We start from the raw sequence: 16,851 nt of genomic DNA, 5'->3' as shown, positions 1-16,851 counted from the left end.
AAAGGATCACTGCCCTCTCAGTGAGAAGGTGAGATCTCGCCATTACCCCATGAACTCTCCTGAGGTTCAGTGCCGTGCTCCTATGGGGCATAAAGCCCGACTGGTCGGGGTGGATCAGGGTAGTCAGGTGTGGCATCAGGCGGTTGGCCAGAAGTTTAGCCAGTATTTTGGCTTCTACATTTAACAATGAAATCGGGCGATATGAGGTGCAGACTTCCGGGGGTTTACCCGGCTTAGGTATAGCTACTATCGTGGCTGTACGTTGATCCAACGGTAGTTCAGCCCGGTCCCTACTGTCCAGGTACATGTCCCGCAGGGGACCACTGAGGTCAGATGCCATTGATTTGTACCATTCCACGGGAAGGCCGTTAGGTCCCAGGGCTTTGCCCGATTGCAGTGAATGTATTGCCAACTGGATTTCCTCTTCCGAGGGATCCGCTTCTAACTCTTGTGCAGCCTCCGGCTGTATGCCGGGGAGGACAATGCCCTCCAGCGACGCCGCCGCCAATTGGGCAGTGACGGTGTGTTCCGGTGTGTAGATTGTGTGGAAATGACGCGCTAACGCGTGCACTATGTCTTCTGGGTGTGATATGAAGCTGCCGTCCGTACTAACGAGTCTCTTAATTCCCTTCGTGCCTCCCTCTCTCCTATCCAGCCATGCCAGCATTTTCCCCGCCTTGTCGCCTACTTCGTAAATCCTATGCTTGGTGTTCGCCATGTATCCCTTCTCGGTCGTTCTCAGGTGCGCCTGGTATTGCTGCTGTCGTAATTTGAGTGTGTGCGTCTTGGCCGGGGAAGGGTCCGTCATGTGCGCCGTGTTGGCATCGTGGAGGGCTAATTCTAGTTCCGTGAGTTCCTTCCGGGAGTCACGCTTGTGACCCGTAATAGCTGTGATCGCCACCCCTCGCAGGACGGTCTTGTAGGCCTCCCACAGAATCGACGGGGAGGATACTGAGCCACCATTCTCCGCAAAGTATTGCGTCGTTGCTAGTTTCAATTTCCGTCTTAATTTAGGAATTTTTAAATAATTTGGATAGATGGGGTAGATCCTTGCGCATTTGTGTTCCCCAGTAGTAAGGGTGAGAGTGACTGGTGAGTGGTCAGATATACCCCTGGGTAGAATGTCGATCGTGTCAGCCCTGCCCAATCCTCCCCCCAGGAACAAAAAGTAATCAATGCGAGACAGGCTATTGTGGACCGCAGAGTAAAAGGTGTACTGGGTGGCTGTGGGGCGGAGATGCCGCCATAGATCTACAATGCCTAACGCTTCCAAAAAGTCAGGAAGCGGTGAAGAACCCCTTGAGCGGGCCCTAGTGGGAAAGGCGTCCAACGCCGAGTCCATGATGGCATTCAGGTCCCCCCCTATAATCGTGTCACCCTCAGGAAGGTCTAGCAGGAATCTACCCAGTGCAGGTAACGTCACAGAGTGTAATGCCGCGGGAATGTATACTGATACCACATTAAGCGGTGTACCTTCCCATTGGCCATGGATCGCTGCGAAGCACCCCTGGTCGTCTGTGGTGTGGTGCGTGAGTATAAAGGGTGACGACTTCTTCAGAAGTATCCCCGTCCCCCTGGACCCTGATGTAAAATCTGCATGTGTCACCATCTTGTAACCGCGCCTATCAAGCGCCCTGCAGGTGGTGCCCGTAAGGTGCGTTTCCTGGAGTAGAACCAAATATGGGCCCTGTCGTTTAATAGCCTGCAGTACTAGGCCCCTCTTTATTTTGTCACCCAACCCCCTGACGTTCCATGTGAGCATGCGCAGAGGGGGCACCCCCACCGTTACCGCGGTGTTTCTGGCGGGCAGTGTCTGAGGGAAATCAGCCATGGGATCGTGTCGGGGGTAACCCCAGCAATGCGCTGGTGACCAGCGCGGAGACAACGAGGAGTAAGCTATGGCCCAGGGTGGCTGCAGAGCGCGTGTGACGTTGTCAAGGAGCGAGCCGCCATCTAGGATGGATGCGTGATATGTGAAGTGAGCGATGACTAGAACCAAAAACGTGTACATAAAGAACAAAAACAAGAACAACCGAAGCCCTCTTCCCTCCCACCTCCCTGCTCCCCTGCACCACGGACAATTCCCCGCCCGCATCCCCAACTTGGCAGAGTGCTTAAACCCGTCCCCAACTATCTTACTTGCACGTGGGGTCGGTGAGTCCCCTACAGGCACCGGCCAATGCCTACCCTACTCAGCTCTGCCAACTCCAGAGTTCAATGTGTTCCAAAGGCGCGAATGAGTCGGCAACGCTATACTCAAATGGCAGCCGGCTGTCCCGAATCAAATGGGTCTCTTTCCAGATCCGATCCCAGTTCTGCTTCACCCTCTCCGTGCGGAGAGTCCACGGGCCTCTGCTCCGCCGGGTCGCCGCCGCGGCGATCTTGTCGGTCTCCTCGTGGGCGCCGGGGAAGCCCCACCTGTCGCCATCCGTCGAGCCAGTCTCGTGCCACCTCCGGGTTGTCGAAGAACCAAGTCTTTCCCTCGGCCACAATCCGCAGTTTGGCGGGGAACAGCATCGAGTACTGCAGTCCTTTATCGCGCAGGGCCTTTTTGATTTCAGTGAAGGATTTCCGACGCCTGGCCACCTCCGCCGTGTAGTCCGGGAAGAAGTCCAAAGTCGAGTTCTGGATCTTTACAGGCGGTGAATTCCTGGCCGTCTGCAGGATTGCGTCTCTGTCTCTAAAATTAAAAAGCCTGGCCAGTACAGGTCTCGGTGCAGCCCCAGGTTTGGGTGTTCCGCCAGGTACTCGGTGCGCCCTTTCGACCGAGAAGAAGTTAGATAGGCCCTTCGGTTGCAGTACATTTTTGATGAGGTCCTCGACGTACAAGTCCATCGCACCCTTCCCCTCTGATTCCGGCAGGCCAAGGATGCGTATGTTGTTCCTCCTGGAGCGTCCTTCTTGGTCGTCGAGCTTTTCCTGAAGTTGTTTATTGACTTTTTCCATGCGCTCCATTGCTGTTTGCAAGTCTGAAGTGTCGTCCACCAGCGCTTTCGTCACCACCTCAACCTGGGACACCCTTTCGGCCATTTTCTGGAGGTCTGCCCGCAACAGGGTGACTTCTGAGGAGATGGACCCCACCGTCGTCTGCACCGCCGTTAGGGTTCTCATTACATCTTCCAGAGTCACTTTTCTGGCCCGTCCGCGTCTGGAGGAGAGCCCGCAGAATGTCGCCCACTCGCCTGGGGGTGTCCGTGCTGTGAGTAGGCGAATTTATCTAGTTTAGCCTGCGTCGAGTTGCTCCTGGTCCCCTTGCCCGCCATGGCGTGGGACGTCTGGATTATGTGGGGGGCCTGGTATAGCGGTCCCTGCGGCACCACACTTCAATTAGCCGCGGGGCTGATTCCGTAGGTCCGGGGCGGGGTATATAATCAGGTCCTTCTGAGCCGGTGTCAAGACCCCAGACCGCTCCGCACAGCGTCCCCAGCTATCGACCGGACTGTGGCTACAGTGTTCAGTAGAGTGGCCTACACCCGGCCAACCACCGCCTGGCCAGAGAGTGTCCTGTCGGCGTGGCACAGCGATCTGCCCCCTCACTCGCTGACAGAATGCAGGGTTCAATTGAACATGTCGTGCAGGGCCAAGCGACCTTCAAGGTGCAATGATGTCTGAGTGGTGGCAAACTCCTCACCTCAGAGCCGGTTGATGTGCCTCAGTGTCTATGATGTGGCGTCCTCAGCCTGGGGAGGCGTCGCGCGTCTTCCAGGCGCTAGTCCCTCCCTGCCGGTTTTACCGCGGGCAGACGTGCCAGGGGTCAGGGGCTTAGGGCAGCGTCCCTCTCTCCTCAATCCTCGGCGTGGTGTCAAATACAGGCGCTCACTCTTAGAGACCTCACCTCCCTCAGTCCCAGCCGTGTGGTTTCAGGAGATATGTGCCGGCTGTGTATCCAAGATGGCGGCCACCGGCGTCGCAGGGTCGCGGACCGCGTAGTCCGTTGATCTCTCCCTCAGACCGCCCGGCCCAGCAGTGCAGGGCGGCGCCGATACCCAGGGGCCGCCAGGTGTAATTTATAGGGCTGGAGAGACCCACGCTGATTAGCCTCTAGGGAGGGGGGGGGAGAAGGGCGGGGGGCCGCCCACTCCGCCGAACCCGGACAGGGTGCACTTCCGCCGGGATCCCCTCCGCACTCAAGGCCGGTGCAGCCAGTCAGGCACAGGCCGCAGGATGGGAGCGGCGAACAGGGCAGTTCCCGGTCTCCGATTTGCTCCGGGATCAGACCGGAGCGTGCCGCACCAGTTCAGGAGTCAGCGTTGCTACTTCGGGCAGGCGAAGGGTCGGATAAGTTAAGGATATTGCCGAAGGGCCGTTATGCTGCGGGGAGCTCCCGGATCAGGCTGCCACCATGCTCGGCAGTTGGCCACGCCCCCCCATATAGGCTAATCTTGTGCACGTCTCCTCCGAATTTGATCCCCTTAATGAGGTCATGCTGCCGAATCCGCAGCGCCAACGGCTCCATGTAGAGCGCAAACAAGATCGGGGAGAGAGGACACCCTTGTCTAGTGCCCCTGCCTATTGGAAAACGCGGAGAGGTGTGCCCGTTAACCCGGACTGTAGCGTTAGGCTGGCGGTAGCAATTCAATATGCGGGTGCAGAGAGTCTCCCCTATACCGAATCGCCTCAGCACAAGTTCTAGATAGGGCCAGTGTACCCTATCGAAGGCCTTCTCGGCATCGATGGTGAGCAACATGCAGCCTGGCCTCGTCCGGGACCCCACCTCTATGAGATGGAGGACTCGTTTGGTGTTCTCGCTGGTCTGTCGTTGGGGGATGAAACCCGCCTGGTCAGGCTCCACTAACTGCTGCATGTACGATGCCAATCTGTTCGCTAGGATCCCAGTGTAGAGCTTAAGATCAATATTTAGGAGGGAGATCGGTCTGTAGGAGCTGCACTGGGTGTGGTCACGGCCCGGTTTAGGCAGAACCGATATCGCCGCTTCTAACAGGTCCGCAGGTATTGCACCGGGTTGGTCAAAGGTGTTGAAGTCTCGTAGGATCGGGGCCACCTGGTGGCAGAAGGTTTTGTAGAAGGCCGCTGAGTAGCCATCAGGGCCTGGCGATTTCCCTAGTTTGAGGCGGGATATCGCCGATATCACCTTGTCCAGCCCGATAGGCCGATCAAGGAACTCTGCTTGCGCCTCGTTTAAGGACGGGAGGGGTGCACTCTCCAGATATGCCTGGCTTGCTAGTGTGTCAAGAGTGTCCGCCGCATATAAGTTGGCGTATAAGTTGGCGTAGAAGGCTCCGAATGCTGTGGCAATAGCTGCATCATCCGTGATCTGCTCACCGCGATCATACCTGATAGTGCGGATGCCCTGCTTTTGGCATTGCTCACGTAGCTTACTCGCCAAAAGCTTCCCCCACTGATCTCCCCCGGTATAGTAGGTATGCCGGAGACGTATGGCGGCGTACTCCGCCACGTCCTGGTCTATGGCCGCCAGCATTTTCCTCTCTGTGCAGAGTTGGCGCCACGCTCGAGCTGCTCCCGTGCGCTGGTGCATCTGCTCGAGCTCTGTGACACGTTGGGCTATTTCTGCCCTTTTCTGAGCACGTTCTCTGTTATTAGCCGACGCTATGGAGATTAATTCTCCCCGGAGGACTGCCTTGAGTGCGGCCCATTGGGTGGCCTTAGTAGTATCTCTATTGGCGTTGTGAGTGAGAAATTGTGTGATGGCGGTCCAAATCCGCTCCACTATAGTAGGGCTCTGGAGCAGTGTCTCGTAAGCACCAATGCCGTTGCGGACCGGGCATACTCGGGATGAGGAAAGATGCCAGCATCGGGGAATGATCTGACAGGGAGGCCGGGAGGATGTCCACGTCTTGCGTGCGAAGGATTAGTTGCGGAGAGCATAGAAAAAAATCAAGCCGCGCATAGGACTTATGTGCCGCCGAGTAGTAGGTGTACGCTGTGGCTGTGGGATGAAGATGTCTCCATAGGTCAGCCAGGCCGAGGTCTGAGAGATGAGTGTGACCTGCTTTAGAAAGTGCCCCACTTGTCCGTAGCGCTGGTTGTTACGATCTGCCGTGTTGTGGAACACTATGTTGAGATCCCCTCCCAGGAGTAGGTGTGGGTGCGTGTTGGCAGTGGCTGTCTTTAGCGCCGTGTGAAGGAATTTCTCCTGCCTCTCGTTCGGTGCATAAATAGAACCCACTAGTAGTGTGTGTGTCCCAACCATGAAGCGGTGTATGAGCAGCCTGCCTTTAATCTCTGCTCCCTTCTGTAAGGCCTGTCCCTGGAAGGATTTGGAAACCAAGATTGCTACTCCTGCTACCTTCTTAGCTGCTGAGGAAAAAATTGCAGGGGGAAGGACCGAGATTTAAGGCGGTGATGATCCTTTGGCAGCAGGTGCGTCTCCTGTAGGAGGCATATATCAGCAGCGGTATTTTCCAGGAGGGAGAGTATCCCCTTGCGCTTATTGGGATTGTTAAGCCCTCGCACATTGAGGGAGAGAATTTGCAGTGGACGGGACATCTTAAGCGGTTAGGTTGGCCTGTGCTATGCAGTGCATCTTGTGTGGCGGTACGGAGAACTTCAAAAAGAAAAAGACCCCGGACAAGGAGGGCCCCCCCCGTACCCTCCCCCACCCCAAAAACTCAACCCCAAGCCGTCCCCCCTCCCTTCCTCCCTCGCCCGCAACTCAACCCCTCCCTCACCTCTTGCCCCCTCTCCCACCCTACCCTCCGCCCACCCCTCCCTCAGGTCCCCCCCGGATCCCCCCTAACCCCAACAAGGAACACCCTGTGAATCTTAATCTTAAAAAGTGTCCCGTAGGGATCGGAGCTGATGGAGGGCCCCATCCCATTTAAAGATGAGCCTGAAGAGGGGACCCCTTTGTCCCTCAAGAAGGTCGTAACCACCCTGAACGATCTCCGCTTCTGTAATGTGATGGCCGACAGGTCCTGAAAGAGTGCCACCCCGAAGCCCCGGAATTGAAGAGGCTGTTTCTGCCTCGCCAGTTGAAGAATGTGTTCCTTTAGTGAGTAGTCAGGCAAGAAGGCCAGGATGTCAGGCGGCGGAGCTGAAGCCCGGTGCGCCGGGCCCACTCTATGCGCTCGGTCTATCCGGACCTCGAAGCTCTCCGGCTCCCCCAGTATGCTCCGGAACAGTTCCTGCAGAAAGGCCGTCATGTCGCTCCCCTCCGATTTAGATGGCACCCCCCTGACCCGTATGTTATTACGACGGGAGCGGTTCTCAAGATCTTCATTGTGCGCCTGCAAGTCTGTTTGCTGGTCCTGCAACCTGATGATCTCCTGTTGCAGGAGTTCAATCTCCCCGCTCCTGTTGCTCACTGAGTCTTCGACCGCCGCCACCCGTTCTCCCAGGCCATCGACCTCACGCCTGAGCTCCCTATGTTCCCCCGCCATTTCCTGTTTAAGGGACTGAAAGTAATCTCTAAGCGCGCTGAAAAGCGACTCCATGAAGGCTCTTGTGATGGGGGTCTCTCCTTCCGGTTGTACCTTGGGGAGCTCCGCCAGCTGCACCTGCTCCAGACTATTCGCCCCCTTGGGGGTGCCCTTGGATAGCATGTCGTGGATCGTCCGGCCTCCCTTGCAGCTCGACATGGCGTGACGCAGGGTCGCTCCCGCCTCGGAGGTCTGCACTTGTGCCGGCGTGGGAGGGCTCGGAGTCCGGGAGGGGTGGTCAGCTGAGTCCCCCGGCGATCTCCGGTCCGGGGCGGGTCTGGCATGGGATGTCCACTGGTCGCGCTCTGTCCCCCTCCGTGAACACCACCTAGTACACTCTGCCGTCCGTGTGTGTAGGTCCGTCACAGACTTGGGGCTTTGTCGCCTCCCGTCGCTCTTCTGGTGTTGCCGGTGGCCGGCAGGCTGAACCCCACGGAGCACCAGATCTTGCTTCCCCGGGCCTCACTCTCACAATCCGGCCGTAGCCAGCTCCTTCCCAGCTCCGGGCCCCACTGCTCGGTTTCTCCGCCCCTGCAGGTGCTATTGGGCCTTCAGTCTGCCTCAGGGCCCGCACCCCGATGATATTGCGGAGTGCGGGGTCGGGCAGGCCCCGCCAGGTCTCGCGCTGGGGGCTCGATGTCTGCACCCCGAACCAATGCGACCCCGAGGGCAGACCCCACAACTCCACTCCGGTGCTCCCCGGAGACAAGGTGCGGCCTCGCTTCACCACCGCCCCCAGGGATGCACCGACGCAGGCCCGAGATCGGGATGGCTCCTGTACTCCTTCCGTCAGGGGCACAATCGCCAGATCCCCCTGGCCCGTCTCACTCCTTGCCCCACTGTGATGGCCCTCCGCAGGCAGACGTTTCACTGAAGCTAGTGCCTTCGAGGCCCCCGGGGTTGCTGCCTGGGTTCCCGGGTCTCGTATGGACTATCGGGCCGTCTGTACTCCTCGGGGTCTGCGCTCCAGGTGCGACACGCGGTCCGGAGCTGGGCAGGCCCCGCCAGGCCCTGCGCCGGGGGCTCGATTACCGCCCCCGACTCGTCGCTATCTCCGCAGGCAGAGCCCACCACTCCGACCCAGTGCTCCTCGGGGACCTCGTGCGGTCTCCCCTCACAGCAGCCCCTGGAGTCTCCCTCCAGTCAACGCTGCTCCGTTCAGCCACGCACTGCCCGATTCAGGCCCCCCATGGCACCTTGGCTGCAGGCCGGAGAGGCCCTTCCACTCTCTCCGCCGGGGGCACGATCTCCAGGCCCCCCAAGCCTGCCCCACACTGCACTCCTCACCTCCGCGATGGCTCCGTCTCGGGCAGATGCAGTCGTCCCGCAGCGCCAATCTGCAGCAGCTCCGGCCACCGGAGGGTCCACGCGGGCAGGCCCAAGCCGGGGCCTAAATGTGCAGCGTCCAGGGCCCGCTCGCCAGCACGCTTCTGGTGGGCCCGTGCCGGTGGGTCCCCGCTCCGCTCACCACTCAACCCGTCCCAGTTCCGACCGGGCAGTGGTCACTGGCAGGGCAATTCTCGTTCGGGCACCCGTGAGCCCCGGAGCAGGGAGCAGCCAGTCAGCGGGCCACCAGGGAGCCCGGACGCACCTCCTCCGCGCCGACCTGTGCCGCCCGAGCGGCTCCCAGGAGCTCCGGTGATCGCAAACAGGTCGCTTCTCTCCCGCGGCTGCGGGAATTGTTGTGTACCAAGCAGATGGGGGGTTTTAGCTAAGTATAAGGGGCACAAAGGGGGATTGGGACGGGGAGCCACTCGTTGGAACGTCCGCTCAGGCCGCCATCTTGGCCACGCCCCCCGTAGTGGGTCATTTAGAGGTTTTTGTTAACTGGGCTTCTGCAAAAATTATGGCCGTGCCTCATTTAGAGATGTGTGTGTGTGTGTGTGAGTGGGGATTGGTTTCTGACTGCAAAGCGTCCACCAGGTCCACTGTCCGCAACACCTTAATGGTGGCCCAGCAGCCAGAGAACAAACCTCTCCTATTCATCAGATCAGAACTAAAAGTTGTTTTCTTTCAACCTCCCACCCCAAAAAAATCCCTGATTTGGGGATTTATGTTTGGCGGAAAAATGCTGACCGACTGGCAGTGCACACATAGACTGAAAGTGCTTCTGCCTGGTCAGCTAAAGCACTTTTAATTAAAAAAAAATGTTGCTTGCTTAGTATTGATGTCTTAATATACAAAGTCTTTTAATAAATGAAAGGCATTTCTGAAAGGCAGTTGAAATAGCTCTCAATAACATTGCAATCGGCAGCCAGTTCATTCATGCACGTTTCAAAATCGCCTTCTAGGCGCCTCCTGAATGTATTATTTAACACCATTCAATAATCAACTGAAAATGATCTAACAGAAGGTCATTGTAACTGCTACAGCTCACAGTTCATTACCTTGGAGGTACAGGTAAAATTCGAACTGGACCCAGTTAGCTCATGAGATCTCAATCCCATCATCAGTGTTTGCAATGTTGTAATTAGTTCATATATAAATCCATTGCGTTCTTTAAGGCTATCTGCACCAAAAAGTCTTTTTAACAAAAGTTGATCCACTAGTTTAAATGTTCAGCATTGAAATGGTAAAATGGTTTCCTCTGTGTCCAACGTAAAATAAATAGCCGAAACAGAAGTAATGTCATACTCCACAAAACCAAAGCATTCCCCAGTTTCTTCGTTTTCCAGGTGTTGAGTGGTGTTGCTGCGCGCTGTAATAACTAACCACTTGGCTTGATTTCCTTGGGGCAGCTCTGGCTGTTTTCAGAATTAAAATTCAAACCACTCAGTCATGTAGATACAGTTTGAAGGAGAAATGTCACCACCTTCATGGCAGTCATCAAACACCTATAAGGAAATACAATAGTTTAAAGGTGAATTCACATAGGTACTTCCATTTCATTCTTACAAATCACTCACAGTAACTTAGGTGGGTTGGCAACAATTGAATAACATGATATACAAAAACAGCAGCAAAAGCAAATCTGTGAGCACAGTTTAGAAAGGCCGCCTAAGTATTTGTAATGTAAGTTTCATAGTATTACCCACAGCATATTTCCTAATGGGTTCTTTCGGGTAGTTAAAAAACTGATCCATTCATCTGTCCTACACAAACGCATAGATTTAATCAATATCTAAATACAAACATCATATACAATTTGAGCTGAAAGGAGTCAAGTTCTTCTATTTCTGCCTTATTCTTTGTAGGTGCTTTCATTTGACTAACAGATCTTCACCAGCAGTGGTGGCTAGCACATTTTCAACAAGGTTAGAAAGACATTCCCTGCTGAAATGTTAGTAAGACAGCAGGCAAACAAGTGATCCTTATCTCTTCCAGTGGGACCATATATGTCCTCCACTTGGAGAAGTCTTTGAAAAAGAATAATTGGCAAAGCCTATAGGCCTTGCCTTTAGGACTTATCGGCTTTGCTGATGGTTTTTAGCCATGTTGTAATGCATCCCTGATGCTATGCAGCATGGCTAAAAAAAAAACATTTTAAGCCTTTTTGCGGCTGTGTCATTTTGTAGTCGTGCACACCATGCAGCGTTTTTATTTCTGTTTTGTTACTGATCCAGCCAGGATCAATGTAGGAAAGTGGATTACTATGTGGTGTGGTAGTGAGACCTCACCAAGTAATAATATCACAATCTCTATCGGGTCCCGTTAGGTTTCTTTACGTAAGCCCTTAGGTCAGTCCTGGCAGCTGTGGCATAGAGCAGTCAGGCTTAGTCAAAGGAACAAGTGTAAAGCATTTAGAAGTACCAAAACACCAGATACGTAAGAAAAATGACAATAAAAATCCAACCCCAATTTTTTTTATTTTTTTTAAACAGAGTGTATTTTTAGCATAATTTAAGTACTATACTGACAAAAATCTATTGAGGGGAACTGAAGCTATGATTTTTTTAAAGATAAAAACATTCTTTTATGATCCAATACATCTTTGTAATCTGCACTGTCGTTCATGAACCGCTGGCTAAAATGACTACCAATCCTCTCTTGGATTGGTTACAATGGGCTGGGAGCCAGTCACAAGGACCAGTTAGGTCCAGGAGGACAATTAACTGTTGGGTCCAGCAGTCTAAAAGTCCTCACAGACGATTTCACCGGGATCGTGGTTCCAACAAAGACGAGGTCCTGAAGCTTGGGAAGTAGGACGCTGAGAAGCTGCAGGGAAGATATGGTGGGTATTCCTGGGTCCATCCCAGGGTCCTTTCCAGCTTCAGGACTTCATCTCCTACTATGCCCCCTTGAGTCCAATTGCCACTGGTCAACTGCTCTCTGGTTACAACGGTTGTATACAGGCAAGTGTCCTTTTCATACACGAGGACCAGGGTTCACTTTGAAAATGGCCAGGAGCCCCATAGACTTGGGGACACCTCATGTCAGTCAGGACTCAGTTTCCCCGCTGGCACTTCAGTATCCAGCAGGTGATCCTAAGCAGATGCGCTCTCAAGTGCAGGCTTCCTTTAGCTTTTGTGCCCCTGGACTGAGGAGGGGGCTAGCTACCTAGCCCATAGAGTCACTTCCTCAGACCTGGCACAAGTTCTTCTTTCACAAGTGGGGAAAGCAGACACAGTCTTCTTTGCCAGCCCCTTGAGTTCAGCAGGTGCAGTCCGTGCTTGGTGCAGGTTGTCTTTGGCCTGCTGCTCCCTGGACCCAGCAGTCCCCCTTCCCTCTTCTTGCTAGTCCAGCAGTGATCTTAGGACTGTGGTTGTCAGTTGCCACTTTTATGCTGGCTTCTTGTTGTGGGAGGGGAGGACTCGTTTGCCAATGGGGCAATAGTTCCCACAAAGCTACCTTTCCCACAATACTTTTTCCTGGGGGTTTGGCCCTCAAACAATCCTAGGATACCCCACTCTACCATAAACCAAGATGGTGAAACCTTCTTCACCTGTGAGGAGCTTTGAGCACACCCCTGGGTTGTACCCAGCAAAATGAGCCACTCCCCCTGGAAACCTGGTTCTGCAACTGCTTGTTTCCCTCTGGAGGAGATGCTAGTATGTTGGCCTGAATGAACAAAGGAGCAGGAGAAGGTCCGACTGCCGTTTGCTTCACTAATGCAGTAGCCTCTTTTGAACTAGGCCATCTGTGGTTGTCATCATGCTGAAGTCACAACTCCACCCTTCAGCAATACTCTTTGTTCCCTGTTCCTAGGAGCACTTTACACTTCCTAGGAAGGGGAAAAGCATGTTGTCTCAAGTGACAACTGCTGCAAAAAAGAGGGAAGGCTACTGAATGTCTGGGCAACAGTGGTGATTTTCAAAAGTCACCTTTTCATAAAAAGTTACCTTAACCTGATGTCAAATGATTAATTGGATACCTTGGAGTAATATCTTTGGAAGTATGAAATGGAAGTTAGTACTTAGCGTGGTGGCTAGTAAAACTCCAAGCTGGCCAACGGTACCACCGGGCTTGCTACAGTAAAATCGTCAACAAATGCTTTCAAGGCATGTTAAATACTACGACCTTCTTTTCAATATTAAGCAGACTAGCTGGTGGGCTACCCAGGCCTTCCCTTGGGGTGGCTTGCTAATATTAACAAGCATTGGAAATGCAATAGGTCTCGCATTAGAAAAGTTGGAGCTATTGGTCTTGTAAATGACAAATATTTTATTGAGGTGTTGGTTTTTAAAATAGCTAAATGGATAGCTTTGTCATTTTAAATGCCAATAGTTATAACTTTCGCGAATGTGACACCTATAGCATTTGGAATGTAACATGTTTTGTATTTACGTGACTTAGATGGCAGCTCTGGTCGTTAGGCCACATCTCTAGAGAGCACGAGAGTGCAGCAGGGGAGAGAAGCACAGAGAGGGAGCAGAGAGTGCAGCAAGGAAGAGAAGCACGGAGAGGGAGCCCAAGAGTGAAGCAAGGGTGAGATGCAGGGACAGGGAGCCTGAGAGTGCAGCAGGGGACAGAAGGATGGGCCCATATCTCACACCCATCTGCGCTTCTGAACCCCTGCTCTGCTCGGGGACCTGGCCCTCAAAAGTTTGTGAGGTTGTCAACGTACGTACCCGTGTCATGTGGAGAGTAGGCACAATTTTGCTTCACGCCACTACCAGTCGGCTCTAGCAGAGAGACATGCATCAAGCAAGTAGCATTTACAGATCACATGAGAAAATACAAATCTGGGTTTCTATATGTCCAGTTGGGGAAATAGAAGCAAGCTTTGAAAAGATGCCCATACAATCGCAGCAAATTCCTCTCAACGATATGGATGAAAATGGCTCAAGACAGCACAGGGGTTGGTTTTTGGGGGAGGCAATCGTTGGCACCTCCAGGGGCCATCGTAGTGCCCATGCATGCAAGCAAAACAAGCTGTCCAAAAACAGCGCAGGGGTTTTGACACGAGCGGGTAGGGTGGAAAACACAATAGAGAGCGTGATGAGAGGTGAGAGAAACGGGGTGGGTTAGAAACAGGAAGGAAGGAGTGAGGGGGATTTAGAAACAAAGGAAAGCGGGAGGGTGGATTAAGGAGAGCTCCTGTACCCCATGTGCTTTGGACAGTAAGTGAATCCTTCAGGGGCAGGCGCAGAGGCGCACAAGTAACACACTTCAAAAGACAACAGCAGCAGGCAGCTGTGCCGAACCAGAGCTCAGCACCCGAGAGAGCAGGAAAGGATGCGACAGCTCTGACGGCAGAGCCGTTTGCAGGAAGGTGTATGCGTGTTTGCACACCCGCACTGGTATGTGGACTGTCAGGTTGTAATGGATATGGCTGCTGCACAGGCGCGCTGGACGCACGTCGAAGAGTAACCAACCTGTGCTCAGAGCGGCATGACGTGTTCAGCACGCCGCTCGTTTCATTGGCTGGTATTAACAACAGTGACGTAGTCTGTGCGCAGGGTGCTGCATGCTGACTGAATGATAACCAGTCTATGCGGTGCATTACCAGTCAGTTGGCACTTGGTGCGGGAATAAAATAAAGCCGAGGACAAGAAGCGGCTAGAAGAAGGAAGAAAGAAATTTGAACAGGGAAGAAATTCAAGGTTCTGAGAAAAAAGTTGGCTTTAGTAACAAGTTCCATTTTGCAGTAGTAGGATTAAAAGCTCTTTCATTCAGGGCACTAATCCTTAAAAAAGAAGTGGGAGGGTGGATTAAGGAGAGCGGATTAAGGAGAGCGGGAGGAGGCAGCGAGTAGTTTTTAAAAGAACAGCGAGCGAAGACAGAGGGCATTGCTGTGGGGAGGAGAAATGCGACACAGCAGGCAGGGGAGGGGGCGGAGCGGGGGTGTGGGAGGAGGGAGAGCGGATTAAGGAGAGCGGGAGGAGGCAGCGAGTAAGCCAAGACGGAGGGCATTACTGGGGGGAGGGGGGAGGAGAAATGCGACACGGCAGGAAGGAGACAGGGCGGAGCGGGGGGTGGGAGGAGTGTGGCTTTGGGAACAGATGGCGATTTGATGATGTGCACGCGCATTTTAGGTCAATGCGCTTGCACATTGACCTAAAAGCGCACGGGCACAGCACCAAATCGCCACAGTTAGTTAAACTTTGTTTAAAGCCCTATAGTCTCGCTTCTCTCAATGCGCATGCGCATTGATAGGTCACGAGACCTAAAAAGGAATGTTTTGGCTTGAAGAAATTATTAACAAGGGAAAAATAACGATGTGCCTTGTCGAGTCAGCAGATTTAAAGCTGCCCAACTATGCTGCAGCAGGCAGCCTAGAGTCTTGTTTTCAGTGTGTCACTGTAGTAGTGGCACCATTAAGTGCTGTCGCCCACTGCTGACATTTACTTACTAGCCCCCGGGTACCTCTAGCATCATATACTAGGGACTTATAAGCAATGCTCCCTTTAAGTATTCTTCCCCATGTGCAGCTGCGTAATGTTGGTGTTCACACTTTTTTGGGCTGTGCGTGATGTGACGTGCAACTATGCAGGTGAACCAGCTTTAAAAAATAAAAATAAACAGCTTTGGATTAAAATTAGGTTTAGAAGTAGGGAATCCCACTTTAAGATCTTCCCTTTCCCGTCTCCCTAAGTTTTCTAAAGTGAGCATTTTAATGTACACTTTCTTGATATTGGCTTGAACATGCCAGGGTTAGATACTGTTGAAATTGATAACTCACAAAATTGTCCAGTACTTCAGTAATAGCCAATGCATACATCATTTTTCTGGCACTATAAAAATAATCATATACTAGTTTAAAGCATTCTTCGATTTTTATATGTTTAAGAAAACTACACATCACTTCTAGGCACCAAATAATGTGTGCAACAATAGGTGCTATGCCCAGGTGAAAAAGTGCCACAGCCAAAATATCGACCATTAAAACTTATGCCAGCTAAAAAATTAAGCCTGTGACAGAATAGAGCAGTCATAAAATATGAACGAATGATGCAGTCATACTATTTGCTGGCATTTAGAATATGGCAAAACGTTAAATATGTATATGATAATATATAAAGATGTTCTGTGATTTCACTTCACACAGAGGGCTAGCACTACAGTGTCTTTGCTTGTCTAGTAATCACTGTGTAGCAACAAGTAGGGGAAAGGGAGGGATCAAATGCGATCCAGTAGGGCTGGTATTACCATTCACAAGGAAAGGAATGGAAGGTCCAGCCACAGTCGTAGCCCCAAGGGTGGAGACAGCAAGGAAGTGACTGGGCTGTTCCTAAAAGGATAACGGGAGGAAGGAGGGGGAGGGGGGGAGAGAGGGGTGGGGAAAGGGAGGGAAGTGACGGTCACTAGAGAGGGGCTGGTGCTCAAGTGGACGACCACCCCTGGGTATCCAATTTGTTGGATATAATGGCCTCACACACCCTTGCGAGTGTCATGCTTCATCATAGGCAATGCTCCTCGTTGGGCAGGCGGTGCAATGCCCAACGGGCTCACCTCAAAGAGGGGCTCTTTGTCGGAGATCTTTTATCCAACTGCCTTATGGTGAAGTGCGGGTGAGGGGCCAGGAGAGAGTAGATAGTGTGGGTGAGGGTAAAATGTGCCTCAAGGTACCGGAAACAATTTTATTCTGGTGGTCCCCTGCCACAAGTAAAAACAAGGATAGCCGGTACCCGTGGGAGCTATAGTTTCCCAGAGTAAACCAAGGCTACAGGTGCAAAAAGTGTGTGGTCGACATGTTTCTCGCATCTAGTTCATTAACTGCGATTCTTCAGGACCTATATAAAACCTACAATCTACTTAAACATGATCTATTCATAAGTATCAGTTTAAACATGGCACATTAGTGGTACTACCTGTCTGACACTGTTCCTACCTAAAGTAGTGGGAAACAAAGGAAGGCATTACAGCAGGTATGTAGCAACAAATGATACTGTAGTGACCGTGAGAACACTGTGAGTGGTTGTGAACACACTGTGCTTAAGTGACATACTAGTGAAGAAGGTGACTAGTATATGATTAAAAACAAGTTAAAAAACACAATACAGCAGTATCCATTAGGATGTATCACAAAACCTAAAAGCGGTGTGTATGTTACTCACCTAAAGGTTAGGAT

General features: G+C 52.6%; 1 protein-coding gene across 1 annotated transcript in view; it reads right to left on the bottom strand.

Moving 5' to 3' along the window:
• Positions 1-9,572: 9,572 nt before the first annotated feature.
• The window catches only part of POLR3F (RNA polymerase III subunit F), a 167,569-nt gene continuing 160,290 nt past the window's right edge, over positions 9,573-16,851 (bottom strand). The window contains exon 9 of the mRNA XM_078648956.1: positions 9,573-10,234. Coding sequence (XP_078505082.1) covers positions 10,157-10,234 — 78 coding nt within the window. The 3' untranslated portion in view covers positions 9,573-10,156. The remainder of the gene's footprint in view (positions 10,235-16,851) is intronic.

The sequence above is a fragment of the Lissotriton helveticus genome, chromosome 6 (genome assembly GCF_964261635.1).
Source record: "Lissotriton helveticus chromosome 6, aLisHel1.1, whole genome shotgun sequence".
In the NCBI taxonomy this organism is placed as follows: domain Eukaryota; kingdom Metazoa; phylum Chordata; class Amphibia; order Caudata; family Salamandridae; genus Lissotriton; species Lissotriton helveticus.
Note: the sequence above shows the minus strand (reverse complement) of the source record. Positions and strands in the feature narration are given on the sequence as shown.